The 18,982-nt window shown below is 45.3% G+C and overlaps 1 protein-coding gene across 2 annotated transcripts; it reads right to left on the bottom strand.

Annotated features, from left to right (window-relative positions):
* Positions 1 to 664: 664 nt before the first annotated feature.
* On the bottom strand, positions 665 to 11,085 carry cct8 (chaperonin containing TCP1 subunit 8). Of its 2 annotated transcripts, NM_001007874.1 has the most exon segments (16): positions 675 to 890; positions 1,481 to 1,582; positions 2,531 to 2,650; positions 2,852 to 3,016; positions 3,108 to 3,179; positions 3,269 to 3,384; positions 4,044 to 4,131; positions 4,514 to 4,580; positions 5,650 to 5,828; positions 6,422 to 6,559; positions 7,175 to 7,236; positions 7,319 to 7,499; positions 7,590 to 7,739; positions 7,877 to 7,956; positions 8,437 to 8,527; positions 10,891 to 11,015. In NM_001007874.1, coding segments are annotated over 15 exon segments (1,665 nt in total). In that variant the 5' UTR covers positions 10,951 to 11,015; the 3' UTR covers positions 675 to 890; positions 1,481 to 1,486.
* Positions 11,086 to 18,982: the final 7,897 nt, after the last annotated feature.

The following is an 18,982-nucleotide window of genomic DNA, read 5'->3' as shown; positions in this document are numbered from 1 at the left end:
ATACTGCTTAAAACTGATCAGAGAAATGCCAGAAGACTTTCCTTTTCTCACCAACTTGACTTTCAGCTGACTGTAGGCAGTTGGCCAAATCGAACAGCAGGTGGAGACCCCGAGATATGAACAGCAAACACGTTAGTTACATGGGAAATTAAAATAGATTTCAAAATCCAGTGCCCATGGGGCTCCCTCAGTATATAAAATACCTAATACAGGGGTTATCACTTATTCTGGGTCTGACTATCAGGCAGCATATTTACCCAGTGCATTCTCCATTACAACTGATTATTAATCAGCCCTGTAGCAGCATCAGCTACTGTGAGAGGTGCAACCTCACCTTTCTGCTAATGTGCTGAGAAGTTCCCACAGCCCCTAAGCTCAGCAGCACTGAGCATGTGCAGTGCCACTGACACACAAGATGGCCTAATAAGGTCCAAAGATGGGCAGCTGCTGTGGACTTTGTAGGCCTGGATGATTACTGTTATGGGGCTGCTTAACCTCTGGGCTGGCACAGTTGTCTATAAATCACTCCAATTTTTAGTCATATTTTAGTGTTTACTTCTCCTTTACTAAACAAGGACTATGGCCTAACTCAGTAAGGATTTTTTTTTTTAACTCTAGTGGGCATCAGATGTCTAGATAAAAATAAATAAATGAACCAAGCTTAGCAGGGGCTATCAGAAACTGAATGTTTATTATACAGTATTATTTAACTTAAGGGTAAGTGAACAAATTGCAAAAAAAAAAAAAAAAAAGCGACTCGGTAATCTGTACTGCACACACTGATTAGACCAACGGATTCAGAAAGGCGGTATTCAGTCGTTTTGGTCATCGTCCCAGTCCTTCTTTCCCGTGGGTGCTTTTGGGCCGCCTGCTGGTTTTGCCATGATAATCTCGAGAGGAGAAAGGGAACAAAATGAGTGCCTGAAATAACCAAGTGGGATTTATCTACCCAGCATGCATCACTCTCATGCACCCTCTCCAGCTGCCCATATGCCGATTCTATAGCGGCTGCAGGTAGAAACAATGAGCAGCCATTGGTCGTCCAGCTTTACCTTTTGTGCTAGCCCTATATAAGGAGTAGTGCTCTGCTGTGGGGCTACTTACCTTGGGCAGCGCTGAATACACTCAGTGCCGTTCTACCACTGCTCCTGGGCAGCCAATCAGGCTTAGCAGTACTCACTAAGTTAGGGTATCCTGCACAGGTCTCATGCAATAAGGGCTTGTGTACAATATAGCAAGAGTTCTAGGTATCTAGACTAGGTACGGCCAGTCTGGCCAGAGACTCGCAGAGTGCATATGTTATATACAGTGTGCATAGTGTCTTATTGGCACTAAAGAGGCCGCTAAGCCTATTGGGTGGCTCTGGTTCAGGTCAGTGACACGCCATTCTCTCACACTGGGTTAGTAGTCAGTGGCACACAGGCCCATGCAGTGAGGCTAGTCCGGGGTACACACAATATGATGCCACCTGTTCTCTTACAGAGCCCTAAGATTTGTCTGGTTCATCTTGCCAATCATCCTTATCCCAGTGTCCTTGCTGTTTGGGGGCTCTTGGTCCACCAGCTGCCTTTGCCATTATAATCTATAAATGGTTACACAATTCACTGTGAATAAAGATAACTCAGCCAAAGGTTCTACTAAAGCCCACCCCCACTCTGTCACTTCTAAAACATAGATGCTTTCCCATGATCCCTGGTGCCCAGTTGGTATAAGCAGATTTATTATGTATTCTCCAAGGCCAGGCTGGTAGGTGCCAAAGCACCGCCTTCAGCTCCCGGCCATTGCCCAGATGGTTTCCTGTAAACACAATTCCTCATAAGGCAAACCATCTGCTCTAGAACCCTATAACACCCACAGAGTATGGGAACTTGGGGCAACACAGATAAGAAAGGTGCAAGGCTTATAGCAGAAAAAGAAAAGTGCACAACGTTTCGGGGTAAAATCCTTCCTCAGGTGCAAAAATGTTTCTTTATAGAACTGTCTACCATCAGCACCCCCTACTCTCTACGTAAATAATACCCTGGGTGCCAGGTATAGCGGCTCAGCACCCTTATAAATACTATAGTAAGTTATACAGGGGCAACAAAGTGGCGTGCCCCCAAAATGTTGCATTCACTCAATAGATGTGTAGGGGTCACCCTACTTGCAATTGCCTTTGTGCTGGTAAGACTTCTGCTCCCACTTACCCAAGTGCTCCAGGCAGGAGAGGTACCAATACAAACAGAGCACATCTCCATAAGAATGCCACTTCATGCTTTTTCCCAACTCTCTGGGAAACATGTCAGGTCACCACAGAGGGGGGGGGGGGCACCAACCCTGCATTAACTAACAGGTATGGGGGCAATGCTCGGAAGGGCAGTTGGGAAGGTAGGGGGGTGGGGCCTTTGCAGAGAACTCATGATTTGGACATGGGTTTCCCTGTCCTTTAATTTGTCTGCCAACAAGATACCTTCGTCTTTTGAGTTTCTGTCTGTCATGGGAAGGCAAAACCATTATGCTATTACGCCCCTATATACTAAATTTCACCTACCTGGTCAACCCTAAGTACAGTGATCGCTGCATTTGTAGCCAACTTTATCCCCCAGTATTTCCCTAGATACGTGTCCAGGATGTTACTTTCCATCATGTCTTTCACTGCCGCACTCTCCGCCTGCAAATACAAACATAAGTCTCCAATGGTTAATGCCAACAATGTTGTGATTTTCATTTTAAATCTTGGCATATAAACTAAACTGAATGAATTTATGTTACAATCCGAAGCAAACATAAGGACGCCTCATCAATAACAATAGAATGTTCCAACGATTCTAGAGAGAAATATCTAGAACGAAGTGGATATAAGTCATTTTACCTCAATGTCAAAGCCCACGTTCTTGTTGCCTTCCTGGTGCATTGCGTAGAGTTTGGAGATGATCTCATTGGCCTTGACACCAGAATTTTCCGCCAATGCTCTTGGAATGGACTCAAATGCTTCGGCAAACTTTTTAATGGCGTACTGGTCAAGCCCAGGGCAGGTCTGCAATGAACAAACAGGAGATAGACTGTAATGGGATCTCTGTGGCTTGTACTCTGTTGTCGTGGGAGGTACAGTTCATATGCAGGTTTACCTCTCCATAAGATGTGATCTGTTTTGCCAACTCAACTTCAGTGGCTCCGCCTCCAGGCACAAGGCGCTTGTCCTATAATGAACGAGAAACACAAATAAACATGGTTTGGTCCATACTGAGTACTGTTTGTGGGCTGCAAGTGCGGAGGAAACATCACTGACCCTTGTGAGGATTTTGAAAGTATTCACGGCGTCATCTACTGCTCGTTCCACATCGTCCATGAGATTGTCTGTAGAGCCACGGATCACAACCGTAGCAATGGCGCCGTCTTCCTTTTCTAAGGGAAGAGCAATGGAGAGAAATCAGGAAAATTCGAAAATGTGAAAGGTAACATGAATAAAACATTAACTGCACTGCTGCCTTTAAAGGGAAAGTTTGTTTCCATAATAAAGATACACCTTAATTTAACCAGAAAGGACAAGGACTCCCACTGAATACAGTAAGGATTCTGCACACAGATTAGGCACCTCCCTCCAAACCCAGACTGTAAAGGTGGCCATACACGTAAAGATCCATTCGCTTGGCAAGGTCACCAAGCGAGCGGATCTTCTTCAGATATCCCCACCTACGGGTGGGCAATATCAGGGAAAATGTAGGCTAATTCGATCGTTTGGCCCTGGGGCCAATGGGGCAGACAGTTCGGGGATCGCATCAACGAGCCGATGTGGTCTCCGATCCAAAGAAATCTTTTAACCTGCCTGATCAATATCTGCCCAATTTTAGGCCAGATATCAGTCGGGCATGCCCCTTGTTCCTGCCCCTACACAGGCCAATAAGCTGCTGAATCAGTCCAAGGGACCGATATCGGCAGCTACAATTGGCCCGTGTATGGCCACCTTTACACACTAGCTGCACTCCCATTTCTTGTCTGTGAGAAGGAAAGGGGTGACCTGTGTTAGAGCCAATAGAAAGCAAGGGAAACATTAAATAACATACCGTGCTTGAACACAACAACCTGTGTATCCCCAACTTCTGACAAGTAAACACTGTCACAGCGCCCCATTTCCTCTGCTGTAGGAGGGGTCTGTAAGAGAAAAACGTGTTTGTAGAGGATTAAATATTTTTATGGTTAGAGAACAACCTTAATAACCAAAGACTGGGAAACCTAGCCCTAAAATAAATATATACACCTATAAAAGTCTGGTTCGCATTAATGATGTACAGGTCGACAAATATCTGTGCTCCAACCCTAACCCATACCTGATCCAACTGCTCTAAGGCCTAATTATTCGACTGCACTGTAATATTTTCTGGGGTGATAACTGGCAAAGATTACCAGATATTTCTATTTACACACAGCTATGAGTACATACATGTCTCTACCATGTTGCCACACATGCTTCCACATTCATGTCAGTTGCATGAAGGGCACTGGGTATTTCAGCAGCTGTATATGCAATACTTACCAGCCTGGGAAGGGCAGTTCCACACACAGTTTTGCACAGTCTTCTAAGATCCCATTTGGAGTTTAACCTAAACGAATAGAAAATGCATCTATAAGACTGCTAATATAGCTAATAAACATCAACTCTGCCTGGTAGCCAACCTCATATTATACTAATCAGACTGGGACCAGTCACACAGTGCTAAAGTTTTACTGTATCAGATACAAATAGAGGGGTGCTACTCTATGTTAGAGACACAAATCCTTCACTGATTATTTTATACTATTTAGGGTTACTGTATATACTCGAGTATAAGTCGATCCGAATATAAGCCGAGGTACCTAATTTTACCTAAGAAAACTGGAAAAACCTATTGACTCGAGTATAAGCCATGGGTGGGAAATACAGCAGCTACTGCTAAGTTTCAATAATCAAAATAAATACCAATAAAATTACATTAAATGAGGCATCAGTGGGGTATATGATTTTCAATATTTATTTCAAAGAAAAACAGTACACTAGCTCTCTAAGTGGAGAAGAGGGACAACTACAACAATATGGTATCAACAATGATACCTTAAGAGTATTACATCCCCTTAGCTCAATCAGCAACCAAGCTAAAACACAGTTAAAATCCTTCAAAACTATATATAGTTTATATAGAATATAAAGTGCAATGTCTAGTGCAGAATGGGACAGGTGAGGATGGTAGATAAATTTGAGAGAGGCCAGGGCACTGGAGGGTCTGGTTGTGGGTGGTTTAATTTGCACACAAAAGGAAAAGAAGGGTGCCAGTCTGGAGGGACCCATGACACCCGACCCAAGTATAAGCCGAGGATGACTTTCAGCACATTTTGGGTGCTGAAAAACTAGGCTTATACTCAAGTATATACAGTACTTTATATAAACATAATAGTATCTGTACTACTTTGCCACTAAGGGAGGTGTGTAGAGAAACTACCATAATAGAAGATGCAGTTTCCTGCCTGGAAAGTCTCCAGAGAACCCTGACTGACTGGCCAACCTACCCGGCGGCCATATAAATCTGGACTAAGGGATCTTATGGCAGGGACATAATAGGGACACAGCAGACAAAATGGTGTTTGATGGTAATCTATAGAGGCGCAATGTCTTATCGGGCAAAACACAGCACTTACCTTACTACCATGAGGTTGTACTTGTTTGCGTAATGGAGAGCCATGTCAGCAACTTTGCCCCCTGTCACAAGAACAGTGGCCCCTGCTTCTGCGATTGCCTTTACTTGCTCTTCCATGAGATTCTCTTCGCCTTTGCTGAAGTTCATCAGTTCCTGCGCGCTGTTTATCAGCACGGTGCCCTATTAAAACATACCAGCAATTTCACTCGAGATTTCTTCCATTAAATAATCAAACCATTTCCATTACCCATACAGCCTTGCTCTAGGGTCCCTGGCGAGGCAAGAAAGCTGCCACCTTCAATCTGTTACTCTCCAGTTATTGTTGAGCTACAACTCCCAGAGTTCAAAATTGAACCCTGAAGTCTATACATATTACTAAATGCCTTTTAACCTTACTCTGAAGGTGTGGCTATAATTCTGGAGGTCCACGAAAAATGCCCTTTATGCTACAACCAGATCTGGCTATAAACTTGTCTTAATGATGTCTAATATATGTTGTAGATAAAAAAAAAACCTTTAATATTTTATACAACAGCAGACTTCCCATGACGTGCAAAAACAAAAAGAAGCCAGAAATGGATACATTTATGACCCGCTCTATAAATGGAGTACTACTAGCACTGTAGGTTGCATGATCTATGGCAGCAAGGGGAAATAATCCTCGCCGAATAGCATCTGATTTAGCTATGATATGGTTTTAATGGAGAGAATCTGGTAGAATCAGGGTTGTCCCACCCAGAGATAAAGCCAATATGTTGCACCGCCTCACATACCTTAGTTTCAGTGATCATGCCGTCGAATGGACAGGAATAGATTGCGATTTTGGCATCTTTCACAGAAGAAATATTGCCTTCTGCTTCCTTTTTGAAAACCATGCCGTGCAAGACAGACGAGGCACAGATACCTGAGCCCTGCAAAAGTCACAGTAAACCCCAGGATTACTTACAGAAGATACTTTGTTTGATTTCAGCAACTAGAGTGCAACCTCGACTTTGTATTCCAGGGTCGTAGGGGTTAATGGGATGCAAAAGCCAGGGAGGTATATTTAAAAATTAATACGATCTGTAAAAATTGCCCCTTTATTGGAGCTCCCTATAGATCCTCTCAGGTCCCTGTCTGTGTTTCAAATGAGGGGTGGGCGTGTCCTAATGGTCCCTGCCAGAAGCACAGTGGGAGGGGCATAGCCAATCCCAGCCCTAAAGTCACACAAGCAGACAGGCTTCAGTTCCCTATCAGGTAAGCCTAGCTGCTGATTGGTTCCAGTGCTGGGTGTTGCCGGCCCTCCTGTACAGCTTGGGAAAGGAGGCAGCAGGAAATGGCACAGATGGGTGGGGCTAGTAGCCTTTTGGGAGAAATTTTTTTTTTAAAGCCCATTCCTTCTATATTTAGATGAGTGCAAATCATTGGCACAATCCTGTTTTTCACACAATATGTCCCCTTTAAAAATCAGGTGTCAAATATAGAGAACTCTAAAACCAAGGAATTCTAAGGGAGTCACCCCTAGGTTGTAGATGTGTCTCACTTACCAAAATCTTGCACACTCTGATGTTATCAACATTAAAATGGCCAGACTCGGGCAGGATGGAGACTAAAAGAAGAACGGAGCTCATTACAATAACAAAGGGTATATGGGCAGTCACAGACAGTAAATCCCTGGGACATATACTTACCACATGCCTGGGCAATGAGCTTAGAAAGGAAGAGCTCGTTGCCATACTGCTTGCTCATGATGGAAGTCTGAAGAAGGGACGCAACTTCATCAATGTCACGTAAGTTCTTGGCAGAGCTGCACACCAGGTCGGGGAGGATTTCCAAGGCTTTCTTACAGGCCTTCTCATAGCCTTCGATCACCTTTAGAATCACAACACAGTAAATGTAACATTTTTCTGCCAGCTCTCATATCCACCCATTAAACTTAACTGAGTTGAAAGTATATCCTACCTCGGATACAGACAGTCCCATTCGCAGAAGCTCTTCTGCCAGCTCAAGTAAAGCGCCAGCAAAGACCAGAACAAAATTAGTGCCGTCTCCAACTTCCTGCTCTTGCATGTGGGAAGCCATGACAACCATTTTGGCAGCCGGATGCTGGACCTGCAGGTAACAACACTGAGTTATCAATCACTTCCAACCCCCAATGCTCAATGTATCTGATCAAGGAGACTGGTAGCCAACCAATGAGATGGCTTCTTTCCCATGCTGATAGTAACATAAATGTGCTTTTTACCCACCTCTAGCTCCCGTATAATGGTGGCAGCATCATTTGTAACAAAAAGCTTCTCCAAATGATTGATAACCATCTTGTTCATTCCTAAATGATACAAAAAGAAACAACATTATTACAGACAGCCAAACAGTCTACAGGGCGGTGTAGCAAAGAGTTCAAGAAACGAAATCCCAGAACCTTTTAGTCGAAGGAACTTGCCGATATACATTCATTGAACCTTTTCACTATGTGTAAATGTAATTGCTATGGAAAGCAGTGCGTGTCTGGCTGCTTATATTCTCTGCTTTGCTGGTTCTGACTCATGAAATAATGTAGTAGGCCTGCCGATTTACAGGCCCACAGGAGAACTAAAATCTTCTACAATGGCTTGGGAGCAAGAACTGGAGAAATAAACATACACGACTGCACTTACATATCTGTTATAGCTCACAACCACTGAAAGTGCTTAATTCTTGTAAAGTGAAGCACTGACTGAAATAACATTTTCTTACTTTGTGCAAAAAGCATTTCTTGAGTCAGTATTCCCGCAACAGACAAAAAGAAAATACCCATGAGACAATTTACCATTCGGCCCATACGCTGTGCGAGTAGTCTGAGCGAGCTCTTTACAGGCCTGGATATTCCGGAACACTGCTTCTTCCAATCCAGAATAGTGCTGCGAGAGAAATAAGAAAGCATGCAGCTCACTTAGTATAGCCACCAACAAATATTTATTTATTTATATAGCGCCAACATATGCCAATGCGCTGTACAGAGATATATATATATAGTAGAAAGTGAAGATGTCCCGCACTCACAGGTCTTAGGTTAAATAAAAGGAGTTTATTCAATCCACGCCTTTTATTTAAAGAGCAAGTAAAGTCGATTACCATTGCACAACTTAGCAAAACTTAGTTTACATCCTGTGCATTCTAACACTGCAATGTTCTAATTTAAGTCCCCTGTAAGGAAATATCTACTTTAAAATCAACCATGTACCTCCACTTCTTTGTATGGCACTGCTCTCCCAGCCTCCTCCCAAGCATCGCTGTCCTGGACAGTGTCTGAAACGAAGCATGCGCAGTATGCGCTCCTGCACACAGCATGAAGGGTCACGGGTCATAATCACGGGGTCAGTGGGTGGATGCGATGCTGGAGCATGCGCATTTTGACACTCGTCGTGAAGCCAGAAGCAGGGGGAATTAAAGATGGCGGCGCGTACCAGCAGAGTGAGTGAGGATGCATAAAAGCGATTTTACAACAAACGGTACATATTTTGCTGGTTTTGATTTAGCGTCCTACTCTGTCTGGGGTCTGTATAAGTGCACAATAAAGGATTTTAATCTGCTTGCCTTGCTCTTTAATCTAAGACCTGTGAGTGCGGGACATCTTCACTTGCTACTATTCCTTAATCTGTTGGGACTGCACCCAGGCATCGCTACTCTTTCTGCGATATGAGTGCCTGTCTACAAGCCAAAGAGAGATATATATATATCTTTCCAATCAGTCCCTGCCCCAGTGATCTTACAATCTAAGGTCCCTATCACATTCCCATCAGTCCCTGTCCCAGTGAGCTTACAATCTAAGGTCCCTATCACATTCCCATCAGTCCCTGCCCCAGTGAGCTTACAATCTAAGGTCCCTATCACATTCCCATCAGCCCCTGTCCCAGTGAGCTTACAATCTAAGGTCCCTATCACATTCCCATCAGCCCCTGCCCCAGTGAGCTTACAATCTAAGGTCCCTATCACATTCCCATCAGCCCCTGCCCCAGTGAGCTTACAATCTAAGGTCCCTATCACATTCCCATCAGTCCCTGCCCCAGTGAGCTTACAATCTAAGGTCCCTATCACATTCCCATCAGTCCCTGCCCCAGTGAGCTTACCATCTAAGGCCCCTATCACATTCCCATCAGTCCCTGCCCCAGTGAGCTTACCATCTAAGGTCCCTATCACATTCCCATCAGTCCCTGCCCCAGTGAGCTTACAGTCTAAGGTCCCTATCACATTCCCATCAGTCCCTGCCCCAGTGAGCTTACAGTCTAAGGTCCCTATCACATTCCCATCAGCCCCTGCCCCAGTGAGCTTACAATCTAAGGTCCCTATCACATTCCCATCAGTCCCTGCCCCAGTGAGCTTACAATCTAAGGTCCCTATCACATTCCCATCAGTCCCTGCCCCAGTGATCTTACAATCTAAGGTCCCTATCACATTCCCATCAGCCCCTGCCCCAGTGAGCTTACAATCTAAGGTCCCTATCAGATATATATATATATATATATATATATATGTATATATACATACATATAAAAGCCAATTTGCACAAAGCAGAAGCCTCAACTGGTACTGATGCTAGTGCTCATAACCCCCCCCCCCCCGCACAGAGGGGACCCACTATGGCTGTCGCACAGGGCGTGGCATTCTGCACTTTTTATTTGCCACCAGTCACTAAATAATATATTATTTCTAATGGGATTTCCCCCTATTACTCCACTTACTGTAGGAACGGCACCAACGGCTCCCCTATAGGGAATATCCCGGATACAGACCATAAGTATCACTGCCAGCAATCTAATAATCTAATAATGGTACAGCTTGGCCTTTAATGGCCACAAATAAATCAAAGAGACAGAAACACAGGCCTGGGCCCTTACAGGAACACTATGGGGCCCCTGGAATGTCAGAGAGAGGCTAACTGGAATACAATATGTTTAGTAGAGACAAGCAAGGGTTAAACTGTTTCTACACACCTTTAGGAAGAGAATACTAAATAATTATGTAAATAAGTATTTGAAATTTATATTAATAAAATATTTCTTTTAGTGTTACTTGCCCTTTAAAGCTAAATAACTTTAATTTAACAATTCCCCTACAGCCTCGGGCTCCTAGAGGATGCTGGGAGCTGTAGTTGAAGAGCAGCAGAGATAAAGCGGAGGGATCCCAGCCCCAAGCACATGCCCCGCTATCCCCATGGCTTCTGGAAGCTTCCATGTGCCGCCCATGCCCCGCCACTCCGGCCTCCCCCCCCGCCCGGCCTTACCTTGGCTCCTTCCTTCAGCATCTGGGCAAAGCCCGGGGCCTTGGGGACGTGCAGCGCCATGATGGTACCTGTGGGTGAGCCGGAGAGTGGGAGCGACCAAACGCGCTATCACCGGCACTCAGAGAAAGAGACGGGGGAAATGGGCAGCGGCTTCCCACAACTCCCTGCGGGAAAGGCGCTCTCAGACGATTGGCCGATAGAATCAACCCTTCTCTGAGGCGCCAGGCGCGGAGGGAATCGATGTTATCCGGAGCGGCTGGCTGCCCTGTGTGAGTGACAGCTAGGGGGCGGGCTTTGGGATAGGGGCGGGCTGTAAGGGCAGGGAAGCACAATGAGAGGCCCGGCGTGTGAGCTGTGGTGTTCCTTTATAAGGAGCTGCTTTCTGTCTGGAGCCCACAGAGTTACTGGGACCCCCTGAGGGCAGGGTTAGACGTTTTAGGCCGTGGTATTGTGTACTAGATAGCTCCAATAGCCGTACAGCAGGGTGGGCGTCCCTAAATCGTGGTTGCAGGAACCCTCAATCTCTGGCTTGAAGTGAACTACAACTCCCATCATCCCCCACAGCTAGGGCCGCTTCCACAAGTCGGCCCCTGAGGATAATGGGTGCTTCTGTTATTAGCTTAGGCAGACCCAGGCTGGCACAGGACTGCTACTACATGCCAATGTTATTCATAGGGAAACATAAGGGACAGGCTTGTACCTGTGCCCTGCCATTAGCTTTACATGCTAGCGCAGTCTAGTTGCACAATACTCTGCAGTGCAAAAGATATGATCCACTGCAATAAAATCTAAATTAGGGAGCTCCAAACCAGATCCTTACGCTTCAGCCAAAATCCAGTCATGTGACGGCTGCAGATAATGCCACGGGGGCAGTTAATATTGACTATTATTATTATTAACATTTATTTATAAAGCGCCAACATATCCCGCAGCGCTGTACAATAAGTGGGTTACATACATTGGGCATACAGAGTAACATATAAAGCAATCACCAAATCCAGGCACCCCTTGGCCATCCCTATTCCCCCCTGCGCATGCGTGAACAAAACCACCTCCCCCCCCAGACGCAAGCGCGCATGCGCAGACATTTAAACTCCCATAAGGAGCGCTGGGGAGAAGTCCCCAGCGCTCCGTATGGGAGCAAAATGTCAGAATTTTTGTGCGGCGGGGTGGCATGGCGCCCCTAAGTTTCTGCCACCCTAGGCCCAGGCCTTTGTGGCCTCGCCACAAATCCGGGCCTGATAACCGATACAAGAGGTGAAGGGAGCCCTGCCCAAAAGAGCTTACAATCTACAAGGAGAAAGGGTTGAGACACAAGGTGTGGGAATGGGCAGAGTTGTGAGAGGTGGGGCACAGGGTATTGCTAAACTAGATTAGGGTAAGCTTCTCTGAATAAATGTGTATTTAGAGATCTCTTGAAGGCAGAGAGATTGGGAGAAAGTCTGACAGTTTGTGGGAGCGAATCCCAGAGAAGGGGGGCAGCCCTTGCAAAGGCTTGAATGCGAGCGTGTGAGGAGGGAATGAGAGAGGAGTTGGGGAGCAGGTCAGTAGGGGGGTAACAAGCGGGTTGGATGGTACGTAGAGATGAGTTCAGAGATGTAGGGTGGGGCAGAGATAGGAACTGCTTTGTATGTGAGAGTCATTAGTTGACTACTGATTTCTATTGATTATTGGATTAGGCTGTATAAGACATCTGAATCATTGGCGGCATGGATACCCCTACATTGTACAATGGCATCATGATAATTCCATGTTTCTTACTTTGTAATAACAGTTTGGGGAGGCTCTTTCCTGTTGCAGCACTATAATGCCCCTATGTACGAGTCAGTTGCATACAGAATGGGTGGCTGAGATGGGAGTGGAGGAGCCTGTGTGCACAGAGCCCCGACCTCAACCCAACTGAAGTCCCGTGACCCATGGGAAGACCTACACTCAAGCCCCGGCCTGATCCCCAACATCAGCACCCTTCCAATAGAAGCAAATCCCACCAACAATATTCCAGCACCTAGTGGAACCTTCTCAGAGCAGCTCAGCCTGTGTCTGGATAAAAATAAATATAGTAACACGAACAGGGATTCCATTAGGAATTGGGGGCCCCATACTGATAAGTTACAGAGCATTACCCCTCGGGGTCCTAGTCATTAACACATTGGTCACCTGGGTGTGCAAGCAAGATCACGCCCCTTATCCACCCTAATCATGTCCCTTTATGCTGAAACCCTGCACTTGATCCGCCGAACATGACCCAGAAATCACACTTTTGTGGTCCCCTCTGCAATGGGGCACTTAACAGCAGCGCCACCCCAACAGAGGCCCTGAACAAGAATCAGAATCTCACTAGCAGAGAGCCACAGAATAAATAGCTATTATTTCAATGTTATATTATGGGGACTTTGTCCTTGCCCTGCTTGAGGGGAAAAATTGAGAGGGAGTGGGCACAATTCAGTCCCCCCATGGGCACCTATGTTTGTTCAGTAATTAAGTTAAAAACTGAGCCGCTCCCATCTGAGCTCTAGGCAGAGAATTAGGTAACCGATTCAATATCCATGCAAAGGTTTTTTTTACCTTGGCTTTAAATTAGGCTTTATAATTTCACCACGTGCCTGTGTATAAGGGGTAAGTCAGAACTGGTTAATTTAATCCAGGGATCCCCAACCTTTCTTACTCGTGAGCCACAGTCAAATGTAAAAAGACTTGGGGAGCAACACAAGCACCATAAAAGTTCATGGAGGTGCCAAATAAGGGCTGTGATTGGCTATTAGGCAGCCTCTATGCACCCTATCAGCTTACAGGGGCTTTATTTGGTAGGAAATCTTGTTTTTATTCAACCAAAACTTGCCCCCAAGTCAGGAATTCAAAAATAACTCCCTGGTTTGGGGGCACTGAGAGCAACATCCAAGGGGTTGGGGAGCAACATGTTGCCCCTGAGCCACTGGTTGGGGATCACTGGTTTAATCTGTTCAGGGTACGTCCCTGTATAGTAAAGAAATAGCATCCTTTTTTGTCTCCTAGGAGTAATTAAGAAGTGCTGGAGGCTGAGCTGAGTACTCATAGCCGTGGGTGCAGCCCAATAAATACCAGCTCATATTCTGCTAAACTAATGGATCAGCTCCATAAAACTGGACGGGTCAGACCCCCACCTCTTGAGCATTACTTTAGCCTCACATTGAGTCTTTATCTGGACTAACCCCTGAACAGTGAGGTGCTTGTCCTGAATCCAGTATCTTTATTTTCCCTATAGGCAGTCCTATTATTTCTATCAGTTTAAGGGTGAAGACACACAGAGCTACTAGTAGCAGCTACTTGTCGTGGCTACTAAAATAGACAATGCTGATCATTTACTGATATTTGTCTCTACATGTGTTTTAGCAGAGGCAATTCTCAGTATTGTCTATGGCAAGGTATTTCCAGGGGTTTAGTAGCCATGAAAAAGTAGCTGCTACTAATAGCTCAGTGTGTCTTCACCCTTAGGGTAAAGACTACTTAGTAGCAGCTACTTGTCACGGCTACTAAACACCAGAAACATAGACAATACTGAGAATTGCCTACTAAACACACATACAGGCAATTATCAGTAAATGATCAGCTTTGTCTATTTTTGTAGCTGTGACAGTAGCTGCTACTAGTAGCTCTGTGTGTCTTCACCCTAAGGTTATGGTTGATATTTAACCCCCATGGTTTGAACCATTTTTATCGGGTGAATACATCATCTTTTTTTATGAGATAAGAGGGGTTGGGCAAGGGCTAGAGAACTTTATATATAGATATATATATAATATATGCAGCATGTCTTTACATTTAATCCCTAAATAAGTCTGATTGGAAAGGGCTGTGCAGAGGAGGAACTGGGACTGACATTCTGAATTTGCTCACTAGGGGGCACAAACGCACAAGAATCTGCATAGATTTGAGCAACATGTTCTGTTTGATCTGTTCTGTTTGTAGAATAAACAGAAATCAGAAAACATATTATGAAAACTTGCTGGGACCTGACAGTCTCGTTCCCCCAGTTGTCTGGCAGATATAAGTCGAATAATATCTGTGTTTCCCTGGACAACAGGAGCAGCCATGCAGATAAACAATAGAACATTCACACCACAGCAGTGCAATATCCTAGCATCACTGTAAGAATTTTTGCCCTTAATGGGATTTGAAAATCAAATATATTATCAGGAAGCCCTACAGAACTAATTGGAAGTACTTAAAGGAAATATAAAACCCTCAACACAAATTTAGATAAAATGGCCCAGATTGCTTTTCTTCTTTTCAAGTTGTCAGTTTTTCACTGCTAATGTGACTGTGAAACAACTGCGCCCCCTGCTGTTTATGTTGGCCAACTGATCACTCACCTGAAACTTGTGTTTGTGAAAAAACGAAACTTATCGTGATGTTGCTCTGCTCAGAAAATGAAGTTAACGAGAAAAAAAGAGTCATCTGTCATGTCTAGGGTTAGTTCTACTTTTTCTCACTAACTTAATTTTCAGCCGAAAAAAAGATAATGGCCCTGAGGAGGGGCACATGTGCAATGGCCCCTTTTTTTTGCACTTTACGCAATTACGCAATTACGCACTTGGTTTCGCAAATGAGCCCTAATATATTCAGGACCACCATCAGAGGGTCATATCAGGGTCCCAAACTGCTGCAAAATGAGTAGGATTCTCACATAAGGGTTGGGGTTTCGGTTGATGGGGCCGTGGGCAGGCATGTGTATGCGACCCCATGATTTCTGAAGGGAAGCCTGAATTTTTGTTCATGTTATGGGTCAGAAAGCCCTTTATAAATTATTAAAACATGTAAAACTTTTGTCAACGTAGATGTCCTAATTTGTTGTGGGGCACTGGGGGGGACATGCCCTGTACTCACTGACTGTGACCGTGCCTTGTACTGCACCTGGATTTCTTAACCAATCAGCATCATTTAAGGCCAATGCCCCCCCCCGGAGCAAGTTAGTCACCCATGATAGGTCTCTGCTGCCGTGGGCGACTAACTGCCCCGAAATGACTTTCCACCGGCAACAATAGGAGTCAGCGGTGGAAAGGCCGATGCATCGCTTCAGCTTTCCGAAGTTGCACAAAGTTACCTGCAGGAGGAAACATTGTGTGACTTCGGAAAGCCGTAGCTGTATCTGATCAGGGGGGACAGTCGTCCCGGGCCCCGGCGATCTTTACTTTTAATCTGTTATGTGCCCTGTCTTCAATACTTGAATCCGATTGGTCGCTCGTCACGCTTACGCACGCGGCGCAACCTTATAAAAGGGCCTGTCTCCTTCCCCGTGGGGACACAAGTGCGAAGGAGTCGTTCGGTAAGTATCTCCAGAGGAGCCTGAAGTCGCTGGAGGAGCCCGAACTCGCCGGAGGAGCCTGAACTCGCCGGAGGAGCCGCCGGAGGAGAAAGAAGACCCTGGAGGAGGCACTGTGTAACAGGGGCACTCTGTAACAGGGGGCACTGTCTTTTGGGGGCACTGGCCAGCATAGAGTTAGGGGGGCCCTGTCTATGGGGGCAGTTGGATGCATAGTTGGGGGTGCCCTGTGTATGGGGGCAATTGCGGGCCCTATCTTTGGGGGGCACACTGGCCAGCATTGTAAGGGGGGCCTGAGGCACCAATGTATTGGGGGGTACACTGATGGGAGGGGCCATTGTGGGAGTAGCCCTGAGGGAGGGGGGCCCAGAAAATGTTGTTGTGAGTGGCCCCGTGATTTCAGATGGCGGCCCTGTATCTAATTACTGCCGTGTGTTATTCCTTTTAACAAAGTGCAATGAACTCAGTGTCCCCCTGTATAAATATAGGCCATAATGTATTTTGCCACTGATATGGATTACAGGCGGCACGATTATTTCTCCACTACAGCTTTGATCACGAGGCAGCAGAATAAATCTCACTAAGGCACGGCCTGAGCTGCATCTGCAAATCTGTATGGCCTTATTGGCACCTATAAAGCTATTAGAATCCCCCAGGCTTGGCACCAACAGATATCATACAATGCAGCGAATCCCCCAAGTATTTATACAGATGAACTTTCCTCACTGGCACACCATAATAATCATATCAGCAGAGGTGGGTAATGTAGGGAAGGGGCTTACTAAAGGTCCCCATACACGGGCCAATTCTAGCTGCCGATATCAGTCCCTTAGACAGATTGGGCAGCTTATCGGCCCATGTATGGGCACTACCGACGGGCCTGGTTAGAAAATCTAGTCGGATCGGGGACCGCATCAGCTCGTTGATGCGGTCCCCGGACCGACTTTGCCTATACCTGTCCCCCCTTAAGGGGGATCCAAATGTCAGTATCTCAGTGATATTAACATGAAAAAGAAGCCCCAACCTGATTTGATTATTGAGCGTTAGGTACGCAGTAAAATATAGATAATTTGGGTAATGTGATATAAGATAAGTAACATGGATAGGCCCCGCAACCTGACCCCCCCATTAATTTGCATTGGGAATAATAGATTCATATTCAGGTGTAAGTTTGGTTTAGTATAGGAAGTATTGCCCTATGTAGTTAATGTGACCTTGCTCTAATATTGTAGGTTATGTATGTACTGGGACATTGGCCATGCAGCGGGTAGAGCCAGAGTTTAGGGGGATTGGCTGCTGGCAGACAAAAGCCACTTACTTGCCAATCTATATTAATGTGCCAGTGAAAACCCCCTTACTCTATTTCTGATTTTAAGGAATGGCTCAGGTTTTACACTGTATTTCAATGCCAGATTTCTAATACTGTACTGTCAGCTTACTGATAATATCAGGGGCAGTTATGGGGTGGGGCAGTAAGGGCACTTGCCCTGGTCCCAAGGTGTCTCGGGGGCCCCTTCTGGAAAAGGCTTGAAAAAAGTAAAAAGCACAATATTTGATTTATATATAACTCAAGGATGTCCAACCAGCAGGTCTTAACTTGAATACTGTCAAGGGGTTGGAGGGTCATAGTTTCGGCACGCTTGATTGTCATCTTATACAGGGAACTCTGAGTATCACTCATGTATTATAAGGGATAATGTACCCCCTACTGTAAATGATAAGGATATTAGCAGTCACTGAGGGGTTCTGTGCCCATATAAAGGCACAAGGCTGCAGGCTGAGTTATACAGGGAACTCTGAGTATCACTCATGTATTATAAGGGATAATGTACCCCCTACTGTAAATGATAAGGATATTAGCAGTCACTGAGGGGTTCTGTGCCAATATAAAGGCACAAGGCTGCAGGCTGAGTTATACAGGGAACTCTGAGTATCACTCATGTATTATAAGGGATAATGTACCCCCTACTGTAAATGATAAGGATATTAGCAGTCACTGAGGGGTTCTGTGCCCATATAAAGGCACAAGGCTGAGTTATACAGGGAACTCTGAGTATCACTCATGTATTATAAGGGATAATGTACCCCCTACTGTAAATGATAAGGATATTAGCAGTCACTGAGGGGTTCTGTGCCAATATAAAGGCACAAGGCTGCAGGCTGAGTTATACAGGGAACTCTGAGTATCACTCATGTATTATAAGGGATAATGTACCCCCTACTGTAAATGATAAGGATATTAGCAGTCACTGAGGGGTTCTGTGCCCATATAAAGGCACAAGGCTGCAGGCTGAGTTATACAGGGAACTCTGAGTATCACTCATGTATTATAAGGGATAATGTACCCCCTACTGTAAATGATAAGGATATTAGCAGTCACTGAGGGGTTCTGTGCCCATATAAAGGCACAAGGCTGCAGGCTGAGTTATACAGGGAACTCTGAGTATCACTCATGTATTATAAGGGATAATGTACCCCCTACTGTAAATGATAAGGATATTAGCAGTCACTGAGGCGTTCTGTGCCCATATAAAGGCACAAGGCTGCAGGCTGAGTTATACAGGGAACTCTGAGTATCACTCATGTATTATAAGGGATAATGTACCCCCTACTGTAAATGATAAGGATATTAGCAGTCACTGAGGCATTCTGTGCCCATATAAAGGCACAAGGCTGCAGGCTGAGTTATACAGGGAACTCTGAGTATTACTCATGTATTATAAGGATAATGTACCCCCTACTGTAAATGATAAGGATATTAGCAGTCACTGAGGGGTTCTGTGCCCATATAAA

The sequence above is a fragment of the Xenopus tropicalis genome, chromosome 2 (assembly GCF_000004195.4).
Source record: "Xenopus tropicalis strain Nigerian chromosome 2, UCB_Xtro_10.0, whole genome shotgun sequence".
NCBI lineage: Eukaryota > Metazoa > Chordata > Amphibia > Anura > Pipidae > Xenopus > Xenopus tropicalis.
Note: the sequence above shows the minus strand (reverse complement) of the source record. Positions and strands in the feature narration are given on the sequence as shown.

What these genes read in the sequence shown, in the direction of transcription:
- cct8 (XM_012956796.3), bottom strand. Translation starts at nt 10,950, where the DNA reads ATGGCGCTGCACGTCCCCAAGGCCCCGGGCTTTGCCCAGATGCTGAAG. An exon ending in CCATTATACGGGAGCTAGAG is followed by an intron (nt 7,740 to 7,876) that starts GTGGGTAAAAAG and finishes TGTTACCTGCAG; the next exon opens with GTCCAGCATCCGGCTGCCAA. An exon ending in GCATGATCACTGAAACTAAG is followed by an intron (nt 5,829 to 6,421) that starts GTATGTGAGGCG and finishes ATGTTTTAATAG; the next exon opens with GGCACCGTGCTGATAAACAG.